Source organism: Macrosteles quadrilineatus, unplaced genomic scaffold (assembly GCF_028750875.1).
Source record: "Macrosteles quadrilineatus isolate MER2022 unplaced genomic scaffold, UCM_ALF_1.0 Scaffold_9__3_contigs__length_116548681, whole genome shotgun sequence".
In the NCBI taxonomy this organism is placed as follows: Eukaryota; Metazoa; Arthropoda; class Insecta; order Hemiptera; family Cicadellidae; genus Macrosteles; species Macrosteles quadrilineatus.
Window position 1 is genome coordinate 20,296,084 of NW_026542602.1, and position 22,224 is coordinate 20,318,307.

The window sequence follows — 22,224 nt, forward strand, 5'->3', positions numbered from 1 at the left end:
CAACAGAGTTAAATAACATCTGATTATACAGTAAATGATTGAATTAATTTTAAAAATTCTGAGGCATATATAGGCAGTTATGTTGTTAAGATTTGTAAGATATAAAACAAAATAAAAGATGTATTTTAATTGTTTTACTTACGTTTTGGTTTATAAAAATATGCCTAGGACAAAATAGCCAGATCATAAATATTGACAATTAGGTTTTCTGTCATTTTATTTAAATGTACAGTATTAATTTTTGTATTATTTGTATTCTTTATGTTGACACTAGTCAACATTTAATTTTTTTATGCTAATACTTAAAACACATTGTTCGACTAGCTTTTTAATATATTTTTAAAGAAAAGCTGTAACTACCAGAACTAAGAAAAATTAACTATAAATCAATTCCACAGTTTTACAGCTTCATAGTTAACAAGCACAATTTCAGTATGACAGTTGAAAGATCACAGCCTTGCTTGACAACCAAGATATTTAGGAGTATAAATTTCATAATAAGTAAGTTGAACTTTTTTCAGCAAATCGATTTAACTTAAAATGAGATCTAATATTATATGTAATTTATTACATCATATAGTACGTAAAATTGTATTGTTCACTATTCCTTATTACATATATTATTATATGAACAAAATATATAGCTACTACTATTTCCTAGTAAGGTTTAACCACGACACGAGTAAACATTTCAAATTAACCCTTATAAATAGGTTTATAGCTCATTCAATTTATTTACTAGTTTATTGGATTATTTTTACTTTGTTAATTTATTATATTTAAAATTTTAATTACTTAAAACCCTCGATTTTAATCCTACAATTTAAAAAAAGTGTAACAATTATTTATGAAGATAATAGATTATTGGTAAATCAAAATAGTTTACACTTTTACAACGTTTACAATAAACACGTTTATCCGCCTAAATAATGCTATTAAAATATCCCGAAGTAAATACAATTTATAAAATAAATAAATATATAAATTCAAAACCAATTTAGGGAAATCCTAAACTTCAGATGGACATTTTTATAATTATAAAGTCTCTAATCGTAAATGTTAAACATCAAATTCATATTAAAACATTACTTAAAATTGACAAAAACATCTGTAGTTAATACTTGCGGACTGCAGTGGTTTAATAGAGTCATTTAAACTTTTTATTGCACTTAATTATAACAATTTATTTTTTAATGTTTTATTGTTTACAGTTAAACCTGTAACTTCAAAATACAACCGTTTTCATACAAATCATCTTCGTAAAAGTTTAAAATCACAACTTAGTTTCTTTATAGTACTGCCTACCGTCTGTTTCATTATAAAAAATAAAATATTCACAGTATTCACACACTTTTAGCAAAAATCACTTTGTGTTAAAAGTGTGCAAATAGTATTTTTTTTATTAATCACAACTTAGTGATTAAAAACATTTGCACTCTTGTACAGTTTTTTCTTAAACTGATCTTGACTTTAAAATCAGTCTGAATCACTCTCAGCTCTGGCCAAGTCGTAGAGAACAGCTGCTTCAGCAGATGAAGCCTTCTTGGTAAATGTAACTGACATTTGAGGTTTTCTGACAGAACACCCGCGACCATTGCAGTAAAGGTAACAGGAAAAACCAAGGAGTAGAAGAATGTTAAGTCCAAGGCCAACACAAGTCCAGTAGTACCACTTGCTAATGTCTACAGCTGTTGCTAAGGAACGTGGATAACAGTATGTCTCCTGCAAACATATTGTTTTATGTATAACAAGTATAATGTATGCATACATTGACTATATGCTAGTGTTACCTATGACCTCATATAAAGGATATTGGTTGTTGTTGGAATAATAAACCATAAGAAAATTTACACTTGATAAAAAGAAAATATTACAGAAAGTAAATAAAACATCGCAAAAATTATAACAAGTGATTAAAATCTTACAGATTTTAAGACATAGAAATAGTAGTTTATGCTATGTTGTAAAGACGTTATTACATAGTAATACTTAAATATTGTGGATTGCAAAAAATTTTTATAATCATTTGTGCATAATAGCTCGACTTACAAAATAATTATTATTTAAGCAATTTCCATAATCGATAAACGCTAAATAAAAATGTTGATCTAATTTGACATGTTCCCTAGTCTCCTTGACTTAAAATTTGTTCAGTTTTACTTTTTTACATAATAGCTTAAAATAGTTAGTTATGAGTGAGAACAATGTTTTGGTCAAATTTATTTTGTAAACATTAGATATGAAGTTGTAAATTGAAGAATTGTGTTAAATAAAATTTTTCTAAATTTACAACTTAGATAGATATTAAAGTTTACTAGTACACAGTAATATCACTGCACTGAACAATTATATATTTTAGCAGATACTATGTGTTAATAATGTACCTACAAATATTTGTTACAGATTAAGTAAAGGTACTAGTTTAAAATGTAAAAGTTTTCTGTCGTAGGGCTTTAAGCACTCGCACGAGATCGTTTTTCACATTACTTCAAGCTAGATCTTGGGCTTGCGGCATTATCACATGAATAAAATCTACTAGTAATTTTTGCAGGATTTGAACTCAGGACCTCAGGAACCGACGAAGTCCCGCACTCCACTACTAGACCAGCTCACTCCCCATTATTGCCTTAGTATTAAAAAACAGGATATAATACCTGATCTGAGGAGACTAGAAGTGCATCCCCGAAACACAGGGTACATTGGTAGTCGTTTGGTCCTGAGCAGGATCTGCAGCTGTAGTGGCAGCGAGCACAAAAAGCTTGGGTTTGGGGAGACTTTCGAGCGATGTTGGCCTCAGGAAGTTCTGGGTAAAATCCTTCAGGACATTGGCGATGACAAAACCCTTCAGCTAACCTCCATCCTATGTCACAGACTGGGAAACAAAAGACACATTATCATATTATGGGATTGAAATGTACAATATATATATAAGGATGACAATAATTAGTAATTCTATTCAAATAGTTTGAAAAGCTTAAGGAATACTTTAAGAGATTTTTTTTATACTATGGAAGACAATTTAATTTTTTGCTTGTTAAAACATTTGAAGTAGTAGGTGTGGACTTTAAATAGTTAAAGAATGTCCAAATACATGAGTTTTAAGCACAGAAGTGCATTTCAATAAAGTATGACAAGCATAGTGTGCTGAAATCTTAAAGTCCAAATAATAAAAGTGCCATTTGTATAGTGTTTACAACAAATTATAATTTTTTAAAGTAATCTGTTAGTAAAATTTAAGACATAATTTTTATGTCATGAAGTAATTCAAATAGCTCATGAATACGTAAAATCGTGAGAAACTATATTCCTTGTGGTCACTGTTAAAATTGCTTAACTGGAATTTAGATTTCAGTCATGGAAAAACCTATAGCTTTAACGATATCTCAGTGAAAATAGTAATAATTAGGGTTCTTTATGAGGTAAAACATTGCATTTCTTAAAGTGAACTGTGGAGTAAAAGCAATTTTTATTAAATAATATAACAAATCATGTAGAAACGTTGATATTCTATAAAAATTAATCAATACATTAAATTTTAGTAACTTTTTTTAGGTAAGTAAGTAAAGCAAGTAAAATAACAACCATACAATTCAAACTAATTTAAGTACTAAATATAGGTAATTATAAATCTGTCGATAAAGAGTATGGCAAATAATATTACGTGGTTAAAAATCAAAACATTCCATAATTATGGAATTGTTAAATATTATAGGTGTAAAATGTATACCATTCTTGGCCAAATTAACCTTAACAAAATAGATTAATTGTCCGAAAAAAATATTGTTTTGTGGTTATCTGACAGTAGAAAATTGCTTAGGTAACTAAGAGGAGGAAAAACCAAATGCAAGGTAAACACTAAATATTTGTCGTGTGATAAGGGAATATTATGGAATATAGTTAGTCAATATCAATAACTAGCATATATTGAATCTTTTTTCAACACACAACGAATTATATGCAACAGTAAAATATGTGTGTTAAACATGCAAACATAGATGAGAAGATGTTAGTAAAGCAGCACAAAATGTAAAATATTTAAATAATACGTTCGTTAAATTGAGGAGTAATACTGCATCGAAATATTAACTTCTTAATAGGTTTTTATGATAATATAATAGGTTTAGTTTTTTTTTTTTTTATTTTACGTCAAGAACTACTTTTTAATATTCAATCGATAACACTTCTTATGTGGTAAGAGTAAAAAAAAATGTTTGGAGGTTTATTATGTATTCTAATGTGTCTTAAACTCGTTAAACAACTATAGAATTTAATGTCTTTATAAACAAATCTATTTATTGCTTCTTAAAACATTCCAACTAATTTCATAACGTATCATTTAACCATTTAGTACTAAGTCAGCTGCAACTAAAATATAATATACCAATTAGGTACTAAGACAGTTTGGAGGTTTATTTATTAACATTTAAAATATTTAAAAATTACTATGTAGAAATGTTAAAATAAGTATTAATTATTAGTTTATGTTATAAAAAACATGGCACGCCATTGACTAAGTGATTAATATAATTGGTTTAGTTTTTGCTCTAGGCACGTCTTGTGTTTTTGCATCTAATGTACAAGTTTGTCAAGGGTTATTACAATGAATGTTGAATGTAAATGCGATAGGAAGAATAAAGGTTAGTAAGTTAGGCTAGGAAACTCACCCAGACACAGAAGCAAGACGCTCTGCCACCACCCTGCTGCTACACTCAGAGGGAAATTTGTGAAAAAAAGCACAAAAAATAATTGAAAAAATAATAAAAGTTCTACATTTATTGAATGAATAAAACAGCTTTTAAATCAAAGATAAACGCAAACGGTTCTTGGTTACTTGCAGTAGATAAAAAAAGTACAAAAAACTAATTAGTAAAAGACTAGGGGTGTTTAGGCTTATCATGTGAAAAAATATCATCATGTCATATAATCATGTTCGAAAAAATGTTTTTTCGAAGTAACCATACATTTGATAAGGACTTATAAAATCTACTCTTTACCTCCTTCACATTTATTTTTTTAATTAAATAGAGTTATTAGATGCCAAGAAGAAACTACAGATTAGTTTCCAGGAGATAATATAAAGTGAACATGTAAGTGGTTAAAGTACAGTTTAATTAATACTTGATATACCAAATCTTTCATAACAGTTCTGTTGCGCTTTGTATACTTGACTTATGTTCTTGATGAATAATTGTAGTTACGGTTAAAATACAGATGTACCTTTTTCTGTTAGTATTTTTTTTACTCCTTACAATTAAATGACCTTCAACAGAATATGGAGTGGTTAGTATGATGCAGAGGATACATATATGAAACACATCTAGTTGTGTACAATATTTTATTTTATGCAATAACACAGAACTGTATGTATATGCTCCCTGTAACACAGCTACAAACAAACTATTTACATCACAAAAACTAAATTAGGAACATGACACATAAAATTGACAAAATTCATTTGATATCTGTTAGCTTATGCACCTTAACTTGAATTTAATTTTCAGTCGTTGAAAGATTTATAGTTTTCATGATATAAGTACAAGCGCTCAAAAGATATGAAAATCACACACAAAAAATAACCATAAATTACATTACTAAATCGTATAACAAAAATTAAAATAAATTTGTTCATTATATTTTAAAATAATATGTCACATAAAAAAAATAATAATTGTAATTACATACAACTGACAAATAAATATCTGTAATAATTAGACATATAGTGTACATATATATAAAAAAGCTAAAGATGTAATATTAAGCTCTGTAACCTTAGGTTATAATAAATATACTTTAAAACTCAACAAAATCGATATTGTTTAATGTGATTAAAGATTTTTCATCCATGTTAGCACAAACAAGTTACGGTTTCTGAATATGCAAATTATATTTTGTTCAGCAAGGAAAATATAATAACACTTCAAGTAATTTTTACAGTTGAAATTTAGATTTTTTTTGTTGAAATAAAATTTTAATATTTAAACTACTTGAAATATATAACAAATCGAAGGGCATAAGAATGACCTCCTAGTGAACTGTATACGTGTGTTGGCATTCATTCTATATAAAGTTAGCAAATGAATTCAGCCTTCTATCTTTTTAACCATAATGAAATTGTACAATAAGGGCTAGTTATATAAAATTTACTAACGATTTTACAAAAAGAGGCTCATTATATTTACATGATTCGTATCCCACTGATCATCAGTTCAGACCTACCATATGTCCTTGTAATTACAGATGATTAAATTAAAATGAATACAAATTATAAATCAATATTTTCAAAAACTTAAGCATTAGAATAAAATTTACTGTATTTTCTTAGTATTCATGTCTTGGTTATTTAAAAAGAACAACAAAAACACCGGTAGCTCTGTAACAGTCCATCTGTGATTTAATAAAACGTAAGTAACCCAAAGAAATCTTATTAAATATATTAAAGTGTAATTCTACATTAAACAACATAAAAAAAACATAATCGACGTAACGTTTAAAGGATTGTAGTTTTTGATTCGTTATGAATTGATAAAAAATGTTTTCTGAAACATTTAAACATACACAAAATTTCATTTAGTGAAGTATAAATATGTTTGCTCTAACCTATTATATCGCTATTATTATTCTCGCTTTTGGAAGACTGTGTTTCAGCATGACAGACATAATTTGATAAGTCTAAACTGAAGTGGTGAATTGAGCGATGCTGTCGGAACACTTGATCTTATGATACAGAATACATTATGTACAAAGATTATGCGAGTCATAAGCTGCTCGGTTTCGTGCCGAAGATATATTATAATTGCACTTAATGAACCAACTCACTTTACACTGTCAATTTTACTCTTGGCTCAATACCATTCGTTTGCTACGCTCTGGCTTTGCAATAAATTACCTTGATTTCCTTTAGAAAACACGATTCACATTTGCATATAATAAGAAGAAAACAATTGGAGGGTAAATTAATATGGGTAATTTCCTTAAAAGGGTATTCTTACCATACATTATTAGACTACAAACACAATTTAAACTAAGTTTGTTGATTTAGTTTCTGATATGTTTTTATTTGCAGAGCGTTAGCAAACTTAATTAGTGTACTCCTTTACATTACGAATTTACACTTATAAGCATACAGGTACAACCTTCAAACAAGTTATGTTTTTTACACAGACATGGTTTATACAAAATTATATTTGGTCAATTCATATAGATACAGGGTTTTGCTCAAAATAATAAATTAATAGTTAATAGTACCTTACATTTTACCTACAATCACACTTTAAATCCATAACAGTTAAACACGGGTGTAAAAAGAATCAGTTTGAAAACTGAAATGTTATTGGTGAGTTATTGTAATTTTACACTCATTTCAATTTTGATGCATATATTTTCCTTTTCTCACAGCTCCTCCTTCAGCTTTAGGAAAATCCGTTTGAAATCCAACTCAGATATGACAAATAGAACTTTAGCAAAGTTTAACTGTTGGAATTTCACTAACATTGGTATATTGCTGGTGTTAGTAATACTCCTAATCTTTGGAAAACAATACCGTTCCGTTGCTCTTGACTTTCTGGTAAAACTTATCTCTAAAGGAATGTATGATGAAGACGTCGCAGAGGAAAACGACACGAACTGTGCGTGGTTGAAAGACTCTCGGTCGAATCTCACTGACTACTATGACGCTTTACTCGATATCTGAATGTGACTACTCAAAGCTAAATTACGATAAAATGTACACAGCAGGACTAAGGCTAAGCACCAACCTAGGCAAGTTTCTGTCGTTTTCTTACAGCCAGAGATATCCGACATATGATCACGAAAATCCGAGTTGATTTTCGATCTGTCTAAAGTCTTTACGTCAGTCCAGCTGTTGCTGGGCTTGGATGTTGTAGGTCTCACAGGGGGGGAGGGAGTGAGAGCTGATGTTTGTGGTGGAGTGTCTGTCCCATAGAAGATGACCTGCCAGTCAATCAGCTGACCTGGACACATAAACAAATCAGATTACTGGCCAAGTACATAGAATATAACAAAACTTAAATGGAAGATATTAATTTCGAGCGGTGCAAAAGATTGTTTACTTATTTCTTTGCCTCTTTCAAGTGTGTTGTAGTAGCCTGGATGAGGAGTAAATACTAGAACTGCAAGTATATTACTTCAGAAAAAGGGTTAGGAAGACCTTTTTTCACCACAAAGTAAGTTTAGACATATAAAACAGAAATACGAGTAATATAAAAAATATTAGAAACAAACTACCATAGTACCTAATTAATTTTAAAGATAGGTATTCTTGTATTTTGGTCTGAACAAAGAGATGAATTCGAAAGGTGTAGTTTTATAAATATTACAACAGGAAATATAATCACAACAAATTACCATGCAGTAAATTACAATGTAGGGTTGAGCTTATGAGTATAACAAATTCTAACTTTATTACCAAATATGAACATTCCACCTGTTTGAAGTATACTAGTCAAACTACATATTGTGAAAGATAAAATAACAACAAGTGTTCTGTTCTTTCGGAGGTAAATATTTTGTTATTTATAAAATAAGGACAATTTAAAAGAAACATTACATCAACATTGTTTACATAAGATACAACTTTTGACATTATTTACATGCAACATGCAATAAAAAAATGCAATATGGTTAATATCATGCAACACAAAAATAACCAAACAAAATACACATTATAATAAATCAGTACATACAACAAATAAAATGTATAGTGAAAGAAATAGGATATGTTTTTTTTCAGGAAAGGGTTGAAAAGGCTACAAAAGGTGATAAAAATAAATAATAAATATCAAGAATGTGCAACAGGCAAGATGTATTGAACCTTGCCTGGAGATTTAGCTTCCATAGGATCTCCTTGAGATACTCCTTTCTTTGCAGGTCGAGGCGGGCTTTCATAAAGTCTGGAGTAAGGGTAGAGCTGCTGCACTTTGTGGTACTTTTGGAAAATTGCAGGAAAAAGTGGAGGAGACAGATTTGATGGTTGAAGAGCAGGAGCTAACAGGATAAGGCTAACAGGAGCAGTAGGACCAGTAGAACTAGTAGCTTGGAGGGGAGGTTTAGTAGCAGGAGCAGTAGTAGGTCTGCGAGCAGAGATTACAGAGGGTCTGGCAGTTTTGCGAGGAGGCGAAGAAGTGACTGGTTGCTTTTTAAAAGGCCTGTTTTCCTTCGTGGAACTCTTCCAAGGCTTTGATGTGGTGCTGCCAGATTTATTTTTCCTATTCTTGTTTTTACGAGGGGGAGGTGGAAGATTGACTGGGTAGGGTGGAGCGAAGGGTGGAAGGTAGTTAGGTGGGGTTTCTGTTCCGTAAAATAGTAAAGCCCATTCATGAAGGGTTGCACGCCCTGGACAACAAGGTCATGTTAGTAAAGCAAGGAACCCAATACAAAACCTTGATTAAGCATGGTTATGTTAGTGAGCATGAACAAAGCTAAAATACCATCACCATTATAATTTCTAAATGTCATTTTGGTGTATTATATTTTTAATATTATGTATAGGCAAATAATTACTGTGATTATTTACATATGATAAATACTAATTAAGAAATTTTACGATATATACATACGATTAACTAAAAGCAGGTTAAGATATGATTTTTATATCCATTTTACTTCACTACTTTATAGTGATTCAGATACTTAGAAAACCCAAAACAAGAGTATAATATATATTTTCAGTACAATCATTGTTTACACAATTAAAGCATTGACTAAATTAAAGCTGAACAAATTAATTTATCTGTGAGCAAATAATTTGTACTCCATCACATCTAGTATACATATAGTACCTTCGAATCACATTAAAGATACAAAAACCACACTGTTATGTATTGTGTGAGTAGGTTACAACTGTTACCAGGATAATACAAATTCACCAAAAAGTAAACTGATGTAGCCAACCTACTTGTTAGTTATGAAACCCAACATTTCAAGCCACCAGTTATCATACCCAATTCTCACTGAGTCTAAAACTTCCACCTTAAGCATTTTTGAGAACTTACCTAAGTAACGTCCCTCGTTGTGTATGTCCAGCTGCCAGACTCCGAAGGGTTGTTCACCCCAAGTGTGCACTGACATGAATGGCCAAGAGTCAAACCCAGCTCTGGAGATGTCATGAGGTCTCCGTGCTAACAAGGTGGACTTTGTACCAGCTGGAGATGTAAGTTGAATCTGGAGGTCTCCTCTTCTCTGAGACATCAATGTGATCTTCGCCTGTAGTAGAAATGATTGGTAAACCTGTTTCTTTTATTGTATCTTATGAAGTGACTTATGTCGTTACTCATAAATATCCCCATTAGTTGCAGCTTTTTTAGAAAAACCCTTTATAGTGCATATGTTTTGTATATCTAATATAAAAATGAGGCATTGAACAAAATTATAAGTTACATTTTTTTCTATCGCTTTTTTACACCTATGTTGAGTAGAAATATCCATGAAAATACTGAGCTAATTAAGTTCATAAATAATTATGTAGTAGCGAAGGCTTTGACCTGCTTAAAAGATGAACTCAGATCACTAGATTGTATTTTTAATTACTACGTGTTAGACATATATTAACATATATTATTACATATAGGTCTGAGAAATTTTTTTTTTATAATTGAGTACCTCGACCTATTGTATTTTGTTGCATTATCCTTAACAGTTAAAAATTTCCCTGGAAATTTAACTTTAAAATTTAAAGCAAGAAATTATTAAATGTGTTTTGGGCACTACTATGATAAATTATTATTTTGAAAAAATAATTATATAAGATAAAGTTTTAAAGAAAGTAAATACCTGTACATGTTCCAAATAGTTGACTCCAGTACATTCCTTAACATTCAACTTGAGGCTAAGAGTACCTTTTGGAGGAATACCCCTGAAAAAGAATTACTAGTTTCAGACAATGTTTGCAATGAATTTTTACTGCTTGTAATAACGACAAATACATCTTTTCATTATATATTCAGGTCATTATATTTCAGTTTAATAAAGCAGCTATATGAATAAACAAAGTGAAATATTATCATTTAACACGTTTTTACAGAACTCATACTTATACTGAAATAACATATAATTTCCTATGGTCGCACAAACAGAGGAAACAGTAATTTATTGAATATCATTTAACCATTTTTTATAATAAACTTAAAGGTTGTTTTGTTTGTTACCCTAACTAATATTGGGTGTATTGACAAAGTTGTTGGTTGGACATTGTTCACCACACTCGAATCAATCTAAAACATGATTAAGTAATAGATTTTGTTGTATTATTACTTACTTGTTGATATGTGGAGCAGATACTTCGCACTTGTGTTGTTCAGGAACTGTTTGCCAAGTTCTGGCTACTCTGACCATTGATGTGGCGTCCATCAGGCCATAGCCAAAGGAGTGGCTCACTACAATGTCAATTGAATAAATAAATAATGTGAAAAATAATAAAATCTATTACAAAAAAGTTTATAAAAAAAATAGTAGTTTTCTGGATGAATATTTTATTTTAGTGCATTATTTTAAACACTTCTAGTGTAAAATCTACTGGTGATCTAACTTGAAAAAAAGCTTACTGCAGGTAAAATGGTAGGATAGTTTTTGTACCAAGTATTTACAAGCTGTATACATACTAGTCATTAATAATAATTAAAAACTCTGGCTAACAAAAAGCCTTACAAGATGATTTTTGAAAACAATTACTGAAGAGTCTGTACATACTAATGTGCATGTATAGTTTGTTTGGTTAAATAACATAGTAGTGCCTTGTATCATTAATTAAAAATGTTAGGTTATCCCGTCTTGTTATAATAAACAATCGTAAGAGATATTGAAACACAACATTGAAAAATGTTTTGAATATTTTATTAAATTGTATAGAAACAGCAATGACTCCAAACAATATGCTCAAATAATGTCTACAAACAATTTAAACGTTCGACAAGGTGATAGAGAACAACTGACACAAATTTGGTAGAGTTTAGCCAGTGTCAGAGTTATTATTATTATTTCTTTTTATGAAAGCAACATCCAACATAATAATAGTATTTTACTTGTGTACATACATACAACTGGTTTTATTACCAGACCAATACCAGCCACACTTGGCAAGAGCAGTGGGCGAAACCCCACATTTTTATTCTTTTGTAATAATGAAAATACTTTCCAGAAGTCTATTTGAAAAACTGTTACTGTCAGAAAAGTAAATTTTTGTCCCTCTGCGAAACCATCATCAGGCTGTTTATTCTTATAACTGTGAGTAGAAAAATTACCATAAACATTTATTTGATACTTATTAAATACATATTTATAGTAATTTTTCTATAAACATAACTTTATCTCCAGTCAACACCATACTGTACAAATACCCTCCTCCTAATGCCATGGTATTATTTGACCAAAGGTTATTCATTTTTTATAGCCACAACCTTTTTGGATTAAACAGGGTGTGTTTCCAGCATAATATTAAGTGTGTCGGACTTTGAATCAAGACTGACAGGTTCTACGCACATACCCACACAAAGATTTGAAGGGGCATTGGCAGTTAAATTAAATAACAATTTTTAAACCCATTAATACAATTTTCAAACTGACCGTTCCTCCCTACGCCATTCACAGTCCAGTCAGGCGCACGCAGGTTGGCTGGTCGCGCCGTAGCTACGACAATGTGCTGCATGTCACGCCAGGTCAGAGCTCTGTTGGCCTCCAGTGCTAGAGCACAGATCCCAGCAGCGAGGGGCGCCGAAGCTGAGGTACCAGTGTGGCTGCTGGTACACTGATGGTGCAGGTCTGTAGTCACCACCTAGACACAATACTTTCTTAGAGTAGCTTCTTGGTAATGTTTGCTGTTACCAAAACTACAAAAAGCTAAAACAAAATATTGTTTAAAAAACACCTAAGATACTTTTAAACACAATTTTATCAATATTTTGTAGCTAAACAATACCTGTCTCTCCCCTGAAGACCCACTACTGTACGTAGTTGCCAGTGTGCTAGAGCAGGCCTCAGAGTACCAAGGCACCAGTCCATTCTCAGTAGCACTGCTGATGGACAATGTCCAGATAGAGTTTGTGTATCCATCACAGTTACAGTTGTCACTGTCTCTTCCACCGTTACCCGACGCCCACACAAATATTGACCCTTTGCCCGAGCGTCCCTGGAAAATTATGGTATGTTGCAGTTAATTACTTAACAATTAGCTAATGATTTTTACACATTGAATTATATAGTAATCCTTAAACCAAAAACTCACTTATTTCGTTCAATTGCACAGCTGTAAATTTGAATATTGATAAAATAGAAATATCGCAATAGTTCTTTTTCAGGCATCGCTCAATGTTTAAGCTAGATGCTAGTTTAATTTGGCTACTCCTTTTTGTGTTTAACTAAAAGCAAGATTTACATGATTCAAACGATATAGCACACTTAACTCACGTATAATAATTATCATGTGTCATTTCATAGAAAAAACATAAAATTAGGAAGTAGAGTGCTATGAATTTATTTGGTTTTTTATCACATCAGACCTAAGTTGAAAATCTGTATAGTTTATCTTACAAGGACCTAATTGAATATTTATGTACTTTCCGGGTGGACTTATTTCAAAAGAAAGTAAGACCCTTTTATCGGAATTGCAAAACATTTTTTCCATACAAAAGTAAAATAAAGTAGCCATAACATGTACAAAATAGTAAATACACATTTCCTATAATCGAAATGATTGACTTAATTAGGGATTCGGTATAGTACTAAGCCAGATTAAAATGCTTAATATATTGATGCTAGTTATACCTTGGTAACACCTTCGATGAATGCTCTCATGGCTAACTCCCCAGGGCCATCAACAGTTTTGCCATCATCATCAGGACCCCATGAGGCACTGTAGATGTCTATGTGTTGAGGGTTGAGGCTGAGGGATCTAGCTTCTACAGCATCAGTCACGTCCCCATCCAGCATCCTTACACCTAAAAAAATTAAATAATAATTTCGTCACATCATTCTGAGAAGTAGCAATCTTAGAAAAGCTTGGGAGAAAATTATTTTTTTGAAATCGTTTATCTTACCAAAAACACAAAAAAATAAATAAGAAGCCAGTAGAAAATGAAGAAAATCGTATTAAGACATGTTCTTTTTAACATCTAACAAAATAACACCACTGCAGTTGACTCTGACCTTATAAAAGACACACAAAATTCCAAAACTGTGCGGATAAAGTTGGATGACTTGAGTGTGAGTATATTGCAGCGAGTGTGTGGGATCATCAAGTGCTGGATCATCTAGTAGCAAGTGCAGAGTGTGTTTCTTACGGATTGGTAACTGAGGATTTTACGAAATTTTAACTTTGGTGCTGACTATGCCTTCTCGATATGGTCAACTCTCAGCTGAATTCCTTGTGGCTTGAGTGTTTTATTATAAGTAACTTTAGTAACGACAAGTTTTTCAGTTGTCAAGTGTTTATAATTGGTAAAAAAGGTGTACAACTTTTTTTCTAACTTAATCAGTATTTTGTTCGTACTATAATTGTAATAAAACTTGTGTTCACTGGCTATCTTGCGGCTTCTAGAGTGTTTGGGAAAAGATCTTAAGACTCACTATATGGGATCACTTGTTCTGACGGTATAATTTATAAGGTATGCGTAAACTAAGGAAGCGTTTTGTTTTAAGTAGGACTTGCAAGTAACGTTGTTTTACAACATCAAAAGTTTTTAAATGATGACCTACAACTATTGTGGAAACAGACCACGAAAAAACCTATTTCAGAACATTTCAATATATTTCATAATGAAGCTTCACCGATTAAAATAACGACCTACTAATTGTCAAAAAGTACATAACAAATTATTGTCGCAATGCAGAAATGAAAACGCTTGATGATGGAAGCAATTTGGCCTGCAGCCAGCTCTTGGTGTTGTGTTGTTGGGATTGTTTAAGAGTGATGATGAAGAAGTAGGAGTGGGTAAGAGGGAGGGGGTTACTTCCGAGCTGCTAAGCCAACTGTCTGCTTTAAATTAAAATAAATCTTCATCGTTCTTAGTTGGGTATACAGCAAATCTCAATACGATGTGAAACTTAAAATTTTTATAGACTAGCTGTGTTACTTATATTTCGATTGAGCTTGTGTAAAGCAAACTTAGTGTGTGAAGGGTGTAGGCACATGGACCAGGCTGTAATCCTTCTAATCACGGTTGGTTGGCCTGTCAGTTCTAGGTTGGTGTCGAACGCTTCCACATCATTCGGTGCATTGCCGAACTGTTCACGGTAAATTGTTAGCTCTATCCCCTTTGCTGTTAAAACGTATCGTTTGTAGGTAAAATTTAAATTTTATTTAATTGGCCTAAACAAACTAACCAAACTTTTTGGGAATGAAAAATCTAATGAAGGTTTACTAATAAAAAAAAAAAAGTTCTGTTCATAAAATAAAATTACAAATGCCTAAAATTCAATTTTAAAATTGTTATTATAAAATTAAACTATCATAACCTAACCAAACCTATTAAACTTGCTGATAATGAAAAAATCGAATAAAGATTTACTAATCGAAAAATAGTTCTGATCATTAAATTAATTATAAATTCTAACAAAAAATGTAGAGTTAAGAAGTAATCGCATTTTAAGCGAAACATTGACAACAAGTTAACGCCTCCGGCCGGGTTTCAGAATTCTCGATTCCCCACCCCTCCTCCGGTGACCACTACCCTTAGGACATAAATCAGGGGATTAACCCAAACAAAGATCTGGGCCGTTGTCCGTCTCCCGTGTGAGAACTATCGGTAAATTTATTAACATTTTAAGTTTAATAACTTGTATTTAGCTCATTTACATTAATATGTTTACAAATAAATAGTAACAAGCATCCATTGTAAGAAGTTAAATAAATAAGAATATAAATAAATAAATAATAAATAAATAAGAAATAATAATAAATAAATAATAAATAATAATAAATAAATAATAATAAATAAATAAGAAATAATAATAAATAATAATAATAATAAATAAATAATAAATAATAAATAAATAATAAATAAGAATAAATAAATAAGAATAAGAAATGTGCAGCTGAGTTTTAATTCGCAGCATTGTAAAATTTTAAGCTTTAAATGAAAACGTAACTAAACAAAGACAACTTTTAAATTATAATATTTTTTCAAAATGTATAACTAAGAACTATTTAAAAATACACAATACAAATTGCTTGACAAAAAGATTACTTGATAATACTTTAAACAACATAAAAAGGAGCTACATGATGATTTACATTATAATAAACTAACTCTGCTTTCAAGTGAGAAAAATTTAAATGTACACCATTTAACATGCATTTTGCATGATAGATTCTACGAAGAATGTTAACAACCCAACAAATTCTGTTGAGTGTGCACGTGCAGGTCCATTAAGTCAAGCACTGGATAACACTGTAGTTATTTCCATAGATCGATTTGGTAAAGAAAAATTTACAAATTTATATTATTATCGTTGTTATCAATGGTACTTACAGTAACGCACAACTAAGTGTGTATATTTACCTGGAAATGAATGTAGGGTGAGTTTAGAGTTAACAATTATAAATGTGTGGCTTTGTTTTTTTCAAACATCAGGTTCTGTTGACGAAACCGTTAATCAAATAACCAAGTACAACTCAACCCATTTACGCCTAATCGAAATTTGTCCTTTGATTTGAAAAATGTTTCATGACCTAAACAATTGTGGATTAAAATAACAACAATATACTAGTATAAAGTATATAAAATTCAACTGACCACCAACGCTGGCTCCGTATGCAACCCCTACTGCACACAGAGAGTTGTTTGCTGTAGCAGCCACCTCCCCAGCACATCTCGTACCGTGTCTGTTGGAGTCTATGAGGTCATAGCGCGGCATCGGGTCGTCATCCCTGTTGTTTACATCATAACTGGCTTGAGGGTCCTGCAATACCATGTGTTTTGAAAGGCAAAATTGGCCAATAATGGTTGTTAAGAGCGTGCTTAAAGTAAGTTTAAGACTACAACTAAAACTGGTTTTACCCTGAATACTACGATATTGTATTCTTTTATCTTTGTTTAAAGCAGTTTTAACTAACTTATTTACATGAAAACCAACGTTTGAGAGTAATGAATTATATTTTCTATTTCAAAGTATCATCATTCTTTCAACAATACAGTTTACACAAACAACAATTGACCAATAATATACATGACATAACACTGAATAATATGCATAACCAATACATATTGTGAATAATACTCGTAGATAGGTAATTCATTTAAATAAAACTTTATGAATTACCTTTTGGATTACAATTACTTTTTGGCTTACAAATACGAAATATACTATTAAAACAACTTTCCTTGTGTAAAAAATAATTAGAAGCTCAAGTTTGTTTATACTATCTAGAGATAAAATGTTTACTTGGGTATTATCACAGACAAGGTTTTATAAGTGCGAACAAAATTCCTACTCAGTAATTTCTAAGACAATTTGAACGAGAACTTTACCATAGAGAGCGTGTGTTACAATACAGAAACAAAATACTTCAACACATTTTATTGAACCTCTTTTTAAACTCATAAAGGTAAAGAACAGAAAGGCATGCAGTTTTGAGCTTTTGCCGTAATCCATCATGGGAATACTGGTTCGTTCGAGCTTTTAAAGGAATTGATTCCCGTACAATGAATCAAAGCGGATCTGATAAAACCGCAGCAGACGATACCAATGGATGTATACAGAACAGAGTCGCTTTTGATCAGTTGCATCCTGTGATCATAGCAGACGTAACTCTGATTGATCATAGAGGTCGTTGTATCAGTTGCACTACTTATTGGGCAAAGGTTATCAATCGTGTATCACAAGGAAGTTTTTATAAAGCAACATATTGCAAAGAAGGATTATCAATGGATAAACTTATAATAGTTTACGCAACGATTGCGTAAAGATAATGTTAACGACATGAGTACAAAATTTAAGGTACGAGCCTTGACGAGTGTCTTAAAAACTTCTACGAGTGTCGTTATTTACGCGAGTTGCGTACTATACTTTACCTACGACGGCGTTTTTATTACTAAAAATCACTGCTCATAACTTCTAAGAGAGGTTATGTTTTTGTTTTTAACCTCTCATTGCCACTGACAGTGATGCAACGAAACATTGTACCAAACACTAATTGCACCAATCAACAATTAAATTGGCCTGAACAGCTGATTAGTTGAATTTTGAATCATTACAATTTTGCTTCTCCTCTCCCAATCCTTGAACCTCATTGGTCCGTTACCCGTGTTGTTATGAGTAAAACTATGCTGTTATGAAAGTAAACAAGGCTGTTATGAGATACTTTCAATTCTAAAAACTGTACTGAAACGGCTACTTTAAAAAACGGTCGTAGGTAAAAACTATTTTATGTCAGCAAATATTTAATTAGCGTTGTATTGCTGGTCGCAAATAGTTTTCATCTACAATATATGTCGTAAACAACCTCAAAAGATAGTAATGTTTGATCTCAGACAAAAGTTATTTATACGTATTGCATAAGTTACTGTACCGTATTCGTGGAGTTATTTGTATTTTCTCAAGGTTATTTCCCCACCCAAAATGTATAAATATAAGTTATTACTGAATGATCATGTAATTCGATCACAAACTATTGGTTGCACAACCTATCATCACGGTGGATGCAATGAATAATTGATCACGTGCTTAGTTTCAATTAGCAACAATCACTTATCACCTAATATGTAACCAATGATTTATCACTTTGGATCAAAAATAGCTAATATTTACGATTACTTAAACATTATTAATCAGGGAGTTCATTTTCACGGTTACGACCAATCATATTCATTTGTTAATAAAATAAACATTGTTATATAGTAGTTAATTGTTATCAGCCAAAGAGTTTATGATAGCATGAATAGTAATGATATCTTTATTTGTAGAGTTTTTGTTTTTGAAGTATATAATGCATAACTTGAATAATTGACTTTAGTTAGAGAAGTAACCATCTATATAGACCAGCTGTTACAGATGTTTTATAAAAAAAACATAGCTGCCAATTAAATATAGTCAAAAACTATATTTTCTCCCTTAATTTTTTGACTATACGCCGTCAAAGATACTACAGTATATGAAAAGTTTTCTTTTGGAAAAAAATTATCAACGAAAAATCATCAATTCACATCAACAAAAGCAAAAACCAACATGGGCTACATTAAGATAAATTTCATATTTTTGCTCTAGAGCCGGCTACTAACAACTTAATCATAAGAATGGAATGTCTTAGTAAGTTCATGTTGTACATGTTTCGAGCTAGTCCAAGCCCTTCTGCTAAAAAAAAAAAAAACAAAAAAACAGAGAGTTGAAATTACTTACGTAGTTTTTCATGAGATCAGGATGGTCTTTTTCAAGCCCGTCGTCCAGTATGGTGACTACAACTCCTTTCCCCGTGACTCCTTCCTTCCAGGCACCCAACACGCTCATGTCCAAACCATTCCCCCGATGCTGGAGTAACCAAAACCATTACTATATTGAATTGTATATTATTTAATTATAGGAATATTTGATCAAAAGCTGAAATACACAAGTAAGTTATAAATATATATAATATATCTGGTTGTTTTATGGACGAGGCAATGCATTGCATGCAATATTGTAGAGCTAGACGAAGGCATTGTACAAAACAAAGATTAGGGACTTTTTTAGGCTCTGTTTGTTTTAACCAGATTATCGGAACGATTACATCAAAAGACAATTTTCACACTTCGTATCGTAAATTTTAGTCTTAAACGAAACTATGTTTTAATGATGATTTATTTCGCTTTGAACTTTTTTTTATACTCATAAAATGCAAACGTGATAACAATACAAATTGATATGTTACGAAATTACCGAATGCTCTACTATGTGAACCATCTTACTTTTTTACCAAAATGCTTGAACACAATTGGTTTGCTCAACAAAAACCAATTGGTTGTCAACACAATTTATGGATACAAGCTAACGTATACTAAAACCAAAGCTGGTTTAACTCTTCAATTCATGCAATATATTTGTAATCAAATACATCCGTTTTGCACAGAAGAATAACAAAACACATAGAGCCTTCTGTAATTTTGAAAAGTTGCAAAATATACGAGTCATTAAATGTTAATGAAAACAATAATTAGATTATAAAAACAACTTACCAAATACCACATTTGCATCCACCTTGGATCATTTAGGTAAAAAGATGTTTCTTCGCTGTTTAGAGGCAGGTAGTCTCTTTTTCTTCTTGATTTTATTATTTGTTGTTTAGCCCACTTAACCTAGCGAGAAATAGACACATACGTAAGATACATGTAAATGGAATACCCTTTTCAATAATAACGTATTTATATTTCTTTTAAATAAAGAGATGAATTTTGTGTAAGCTAATAAAAAATGAAATTAAATAAATTAAGATTAATATTTAAGAATAACAGTCTAAAGGTCGGTTAGGTCCGTAAATATTAGTAGTTGTCAAATACTTTTCAGTATCAAATAAATAAAATAGTATTTATAGAAGGTATATATAAACAGTTTTTAAACTCTAAATGCCAGTATTTTAAGGTAAATTACTTTAGGTTCCATGACTAGATTGGTATGGTGGTCCGGACTAGGGTCGATGGAGCGCTTGGCGATCTTTTGGTGTTCGAAGTGCCACAGGTCTGGGAAAATCTGAAATAAAATTTAAATTTATTAGTAGCCTAAGGTAAGCGATCTAAATTTATTTTAAAATTTCATTGCAGTTGTTCTGTTTTTACCCGTTGTGTGTTTTTGTTATGCTTGTGTTATAATAAAAAGATACATCAACTAAAATGAGATATGTAGATGCTTATTCAATTGAAAGTTTCTCTTCACCTCAGACAACTAATAAACAACTAATAAATTGCAGTTACGAACAACTGGGTTGCGATATTATTACATACTAAACGCAATTTGATAAGCGAAATTTCCTGAGCATTCAAAAAATAATATTTGTGATCTAGCTACTAGGACAATCTCGGTTATAATCATATATACAGAACATTTAATTTATTACAACTTATTGAACATCATAAAATATCGTCGGGCGTTGGGAACTAAAGGTTTTGGCAGAGGGAATAGTATACAAAACTTAGCTATTCGTCCATCAATTACCATCTACTTCACTTGTCCGTACAAGACCATTCTTCTGAACTTGTTCAAACTTTACAGAGATAATGGAAATACCTAGTTATCGCTTCTAGTACTTGCAGATACCACCTTTCAATTTCCAACAAAATAAATTTAAAACATAATTGGTTACAGCTGCATTTATTTGAGTCTTAAGGAAATAGAAAATCACTAGCAAACATGTTTAGTAGTTTTAAAGTATGTAGGCCTAAATAAAACAAGAATCTGAGAAGAAATACAGCTGATGGTATAAGTTATTTACTAATGAATAGTTGAAAAAAATTAATCAATGTTTACAGGAAAATTTACTAATACTATAAATTGGGTCTAACCTACTTTTGATGCGAATCCCTAATATCATGGAATTTTATTCGACTAAAATTATAATCATCACTGAGCCAGGGTATAATTTTTACTATGGGTATATGTTTTACATGTATAGTTAATTAGAGATACCAAAACTCTATAGTTTTTACAGTGTCGTAGCATTATAAACTATTAGATTGCAAACACTATAGGCAAAGCATCCGTCGCTGTAAACATGCATACTTGTTTTGCATTTTCAGTCACTACCTTTTTATTTCATCCCAAAATATTGGCAATAAAAAAAATTTTCATTAACGGCCCATGATATCGTAACAGTATAGGTTGATGATTTATGTCAGTATGTTTTAGTATTTTTATTGTTATATCCACAAGCATCTATTTTACGTCTGTACAATGCATACAGACGTACAAACAACGATAGTTCTTTGCACACCTTTATTCTAAAAATAATCATCAGATATCTGTTATTTTTATACCGCTAGTCTCATAATTTGCTATTCGACGAAAAATATGTTGGATTACACCAACCACTGACGCAATCCGATCAAATATGAACCTGCTATTTGATGATTGAGCCAATTGTAATTGTCAGAGGTTGCCTACCTGTTTGTTAAATCATTGGATTTGGGGTTTTGAAAGAAGGCCTATTATTTGAATTTGTTTACATAATTTGTTTTAATATAATATTGTATTGCTTATTCTTGTTGCAATTTACACAACTAGATGTTAGACACACGAATACTACCAAAATTT

The 22,224-nt window shown here is 31.1% G+C and overlaps 1 protein-coding gene across 2 annotated transcripts in view; it reads right to left on the reverse strand.

Moving 5' to 3' along the window:
- Positions 1 to 1,461: 1,461 nt before the first annotated feature.
- Positions 1,462 to 22,224, reverse strand: part of LOC129002053 (furin-like protease 1) — a 28,124-nt gene continuing 7,361 nt past the window's right edge. The window contains exons 2-15 of one of the 2 annotated variants that reach the window (XM_054429564.1): positions 20,569 to 20,667; positions 20,157 to 20,276; positions 19,345 to 19,473; positions 16,743 to 16,908; positions 13,774 to 13,946; positions 12,929 to 13,138; positions 12,577 to 12,784; positions 11,273 to 11,390; positions 10,789 to 10,870; positions 10,011 to 10,221; positions 8,836 to 9,351; positions 7,755 to 7,970; positions 2,655 to 2,872; positions 1,462 to 1,722 (exon numbers count right to left, since the gene is read on the reverse strand). In XM_054429564.1, the coding sequence (XP_054285539.1) occupies positions 1,477 to 1,722; positions 2,655 to 2,872; positions 7,755 to 7,970; positions 8,836 to 9,351; positions 10,011 to 10,221; positions 10,789 to 10,870; positions 11,273 to 11,390; positions 12,577 to 12,784; positions 12,929 to 13,138; positions 13,774 to 13,946; positions 16,743 to 16,908; positions 19,345 to 19,473; positions 20,157 to 20,276; positions 20,569 to 20,667 (2,712 nt within the window). In that variant the 3' untranslated portion in view covers positions 1,462 to 1,476. The remainder of the gene's footprint in view (positions 1,723 to 2,654; positions 2,873 to 7,754; positions 7,971 to 8,835; positions 9,352 to 10,010; positions 10,222 to 10,788; positions 10,871 to 11,272; positions 11,391 to 12,576; positions 12,785 to 12,928; positions 13,139 to 13,773; positions 13,947 to 16,742; positions 16,909 to 19,344; positions 19,474 to 20,156; positions 20,277 to 20,568; positions 20,668 to 22,224) is intronic. The other variant, XM_054429565.1, reaches the window with a different exon arrangement.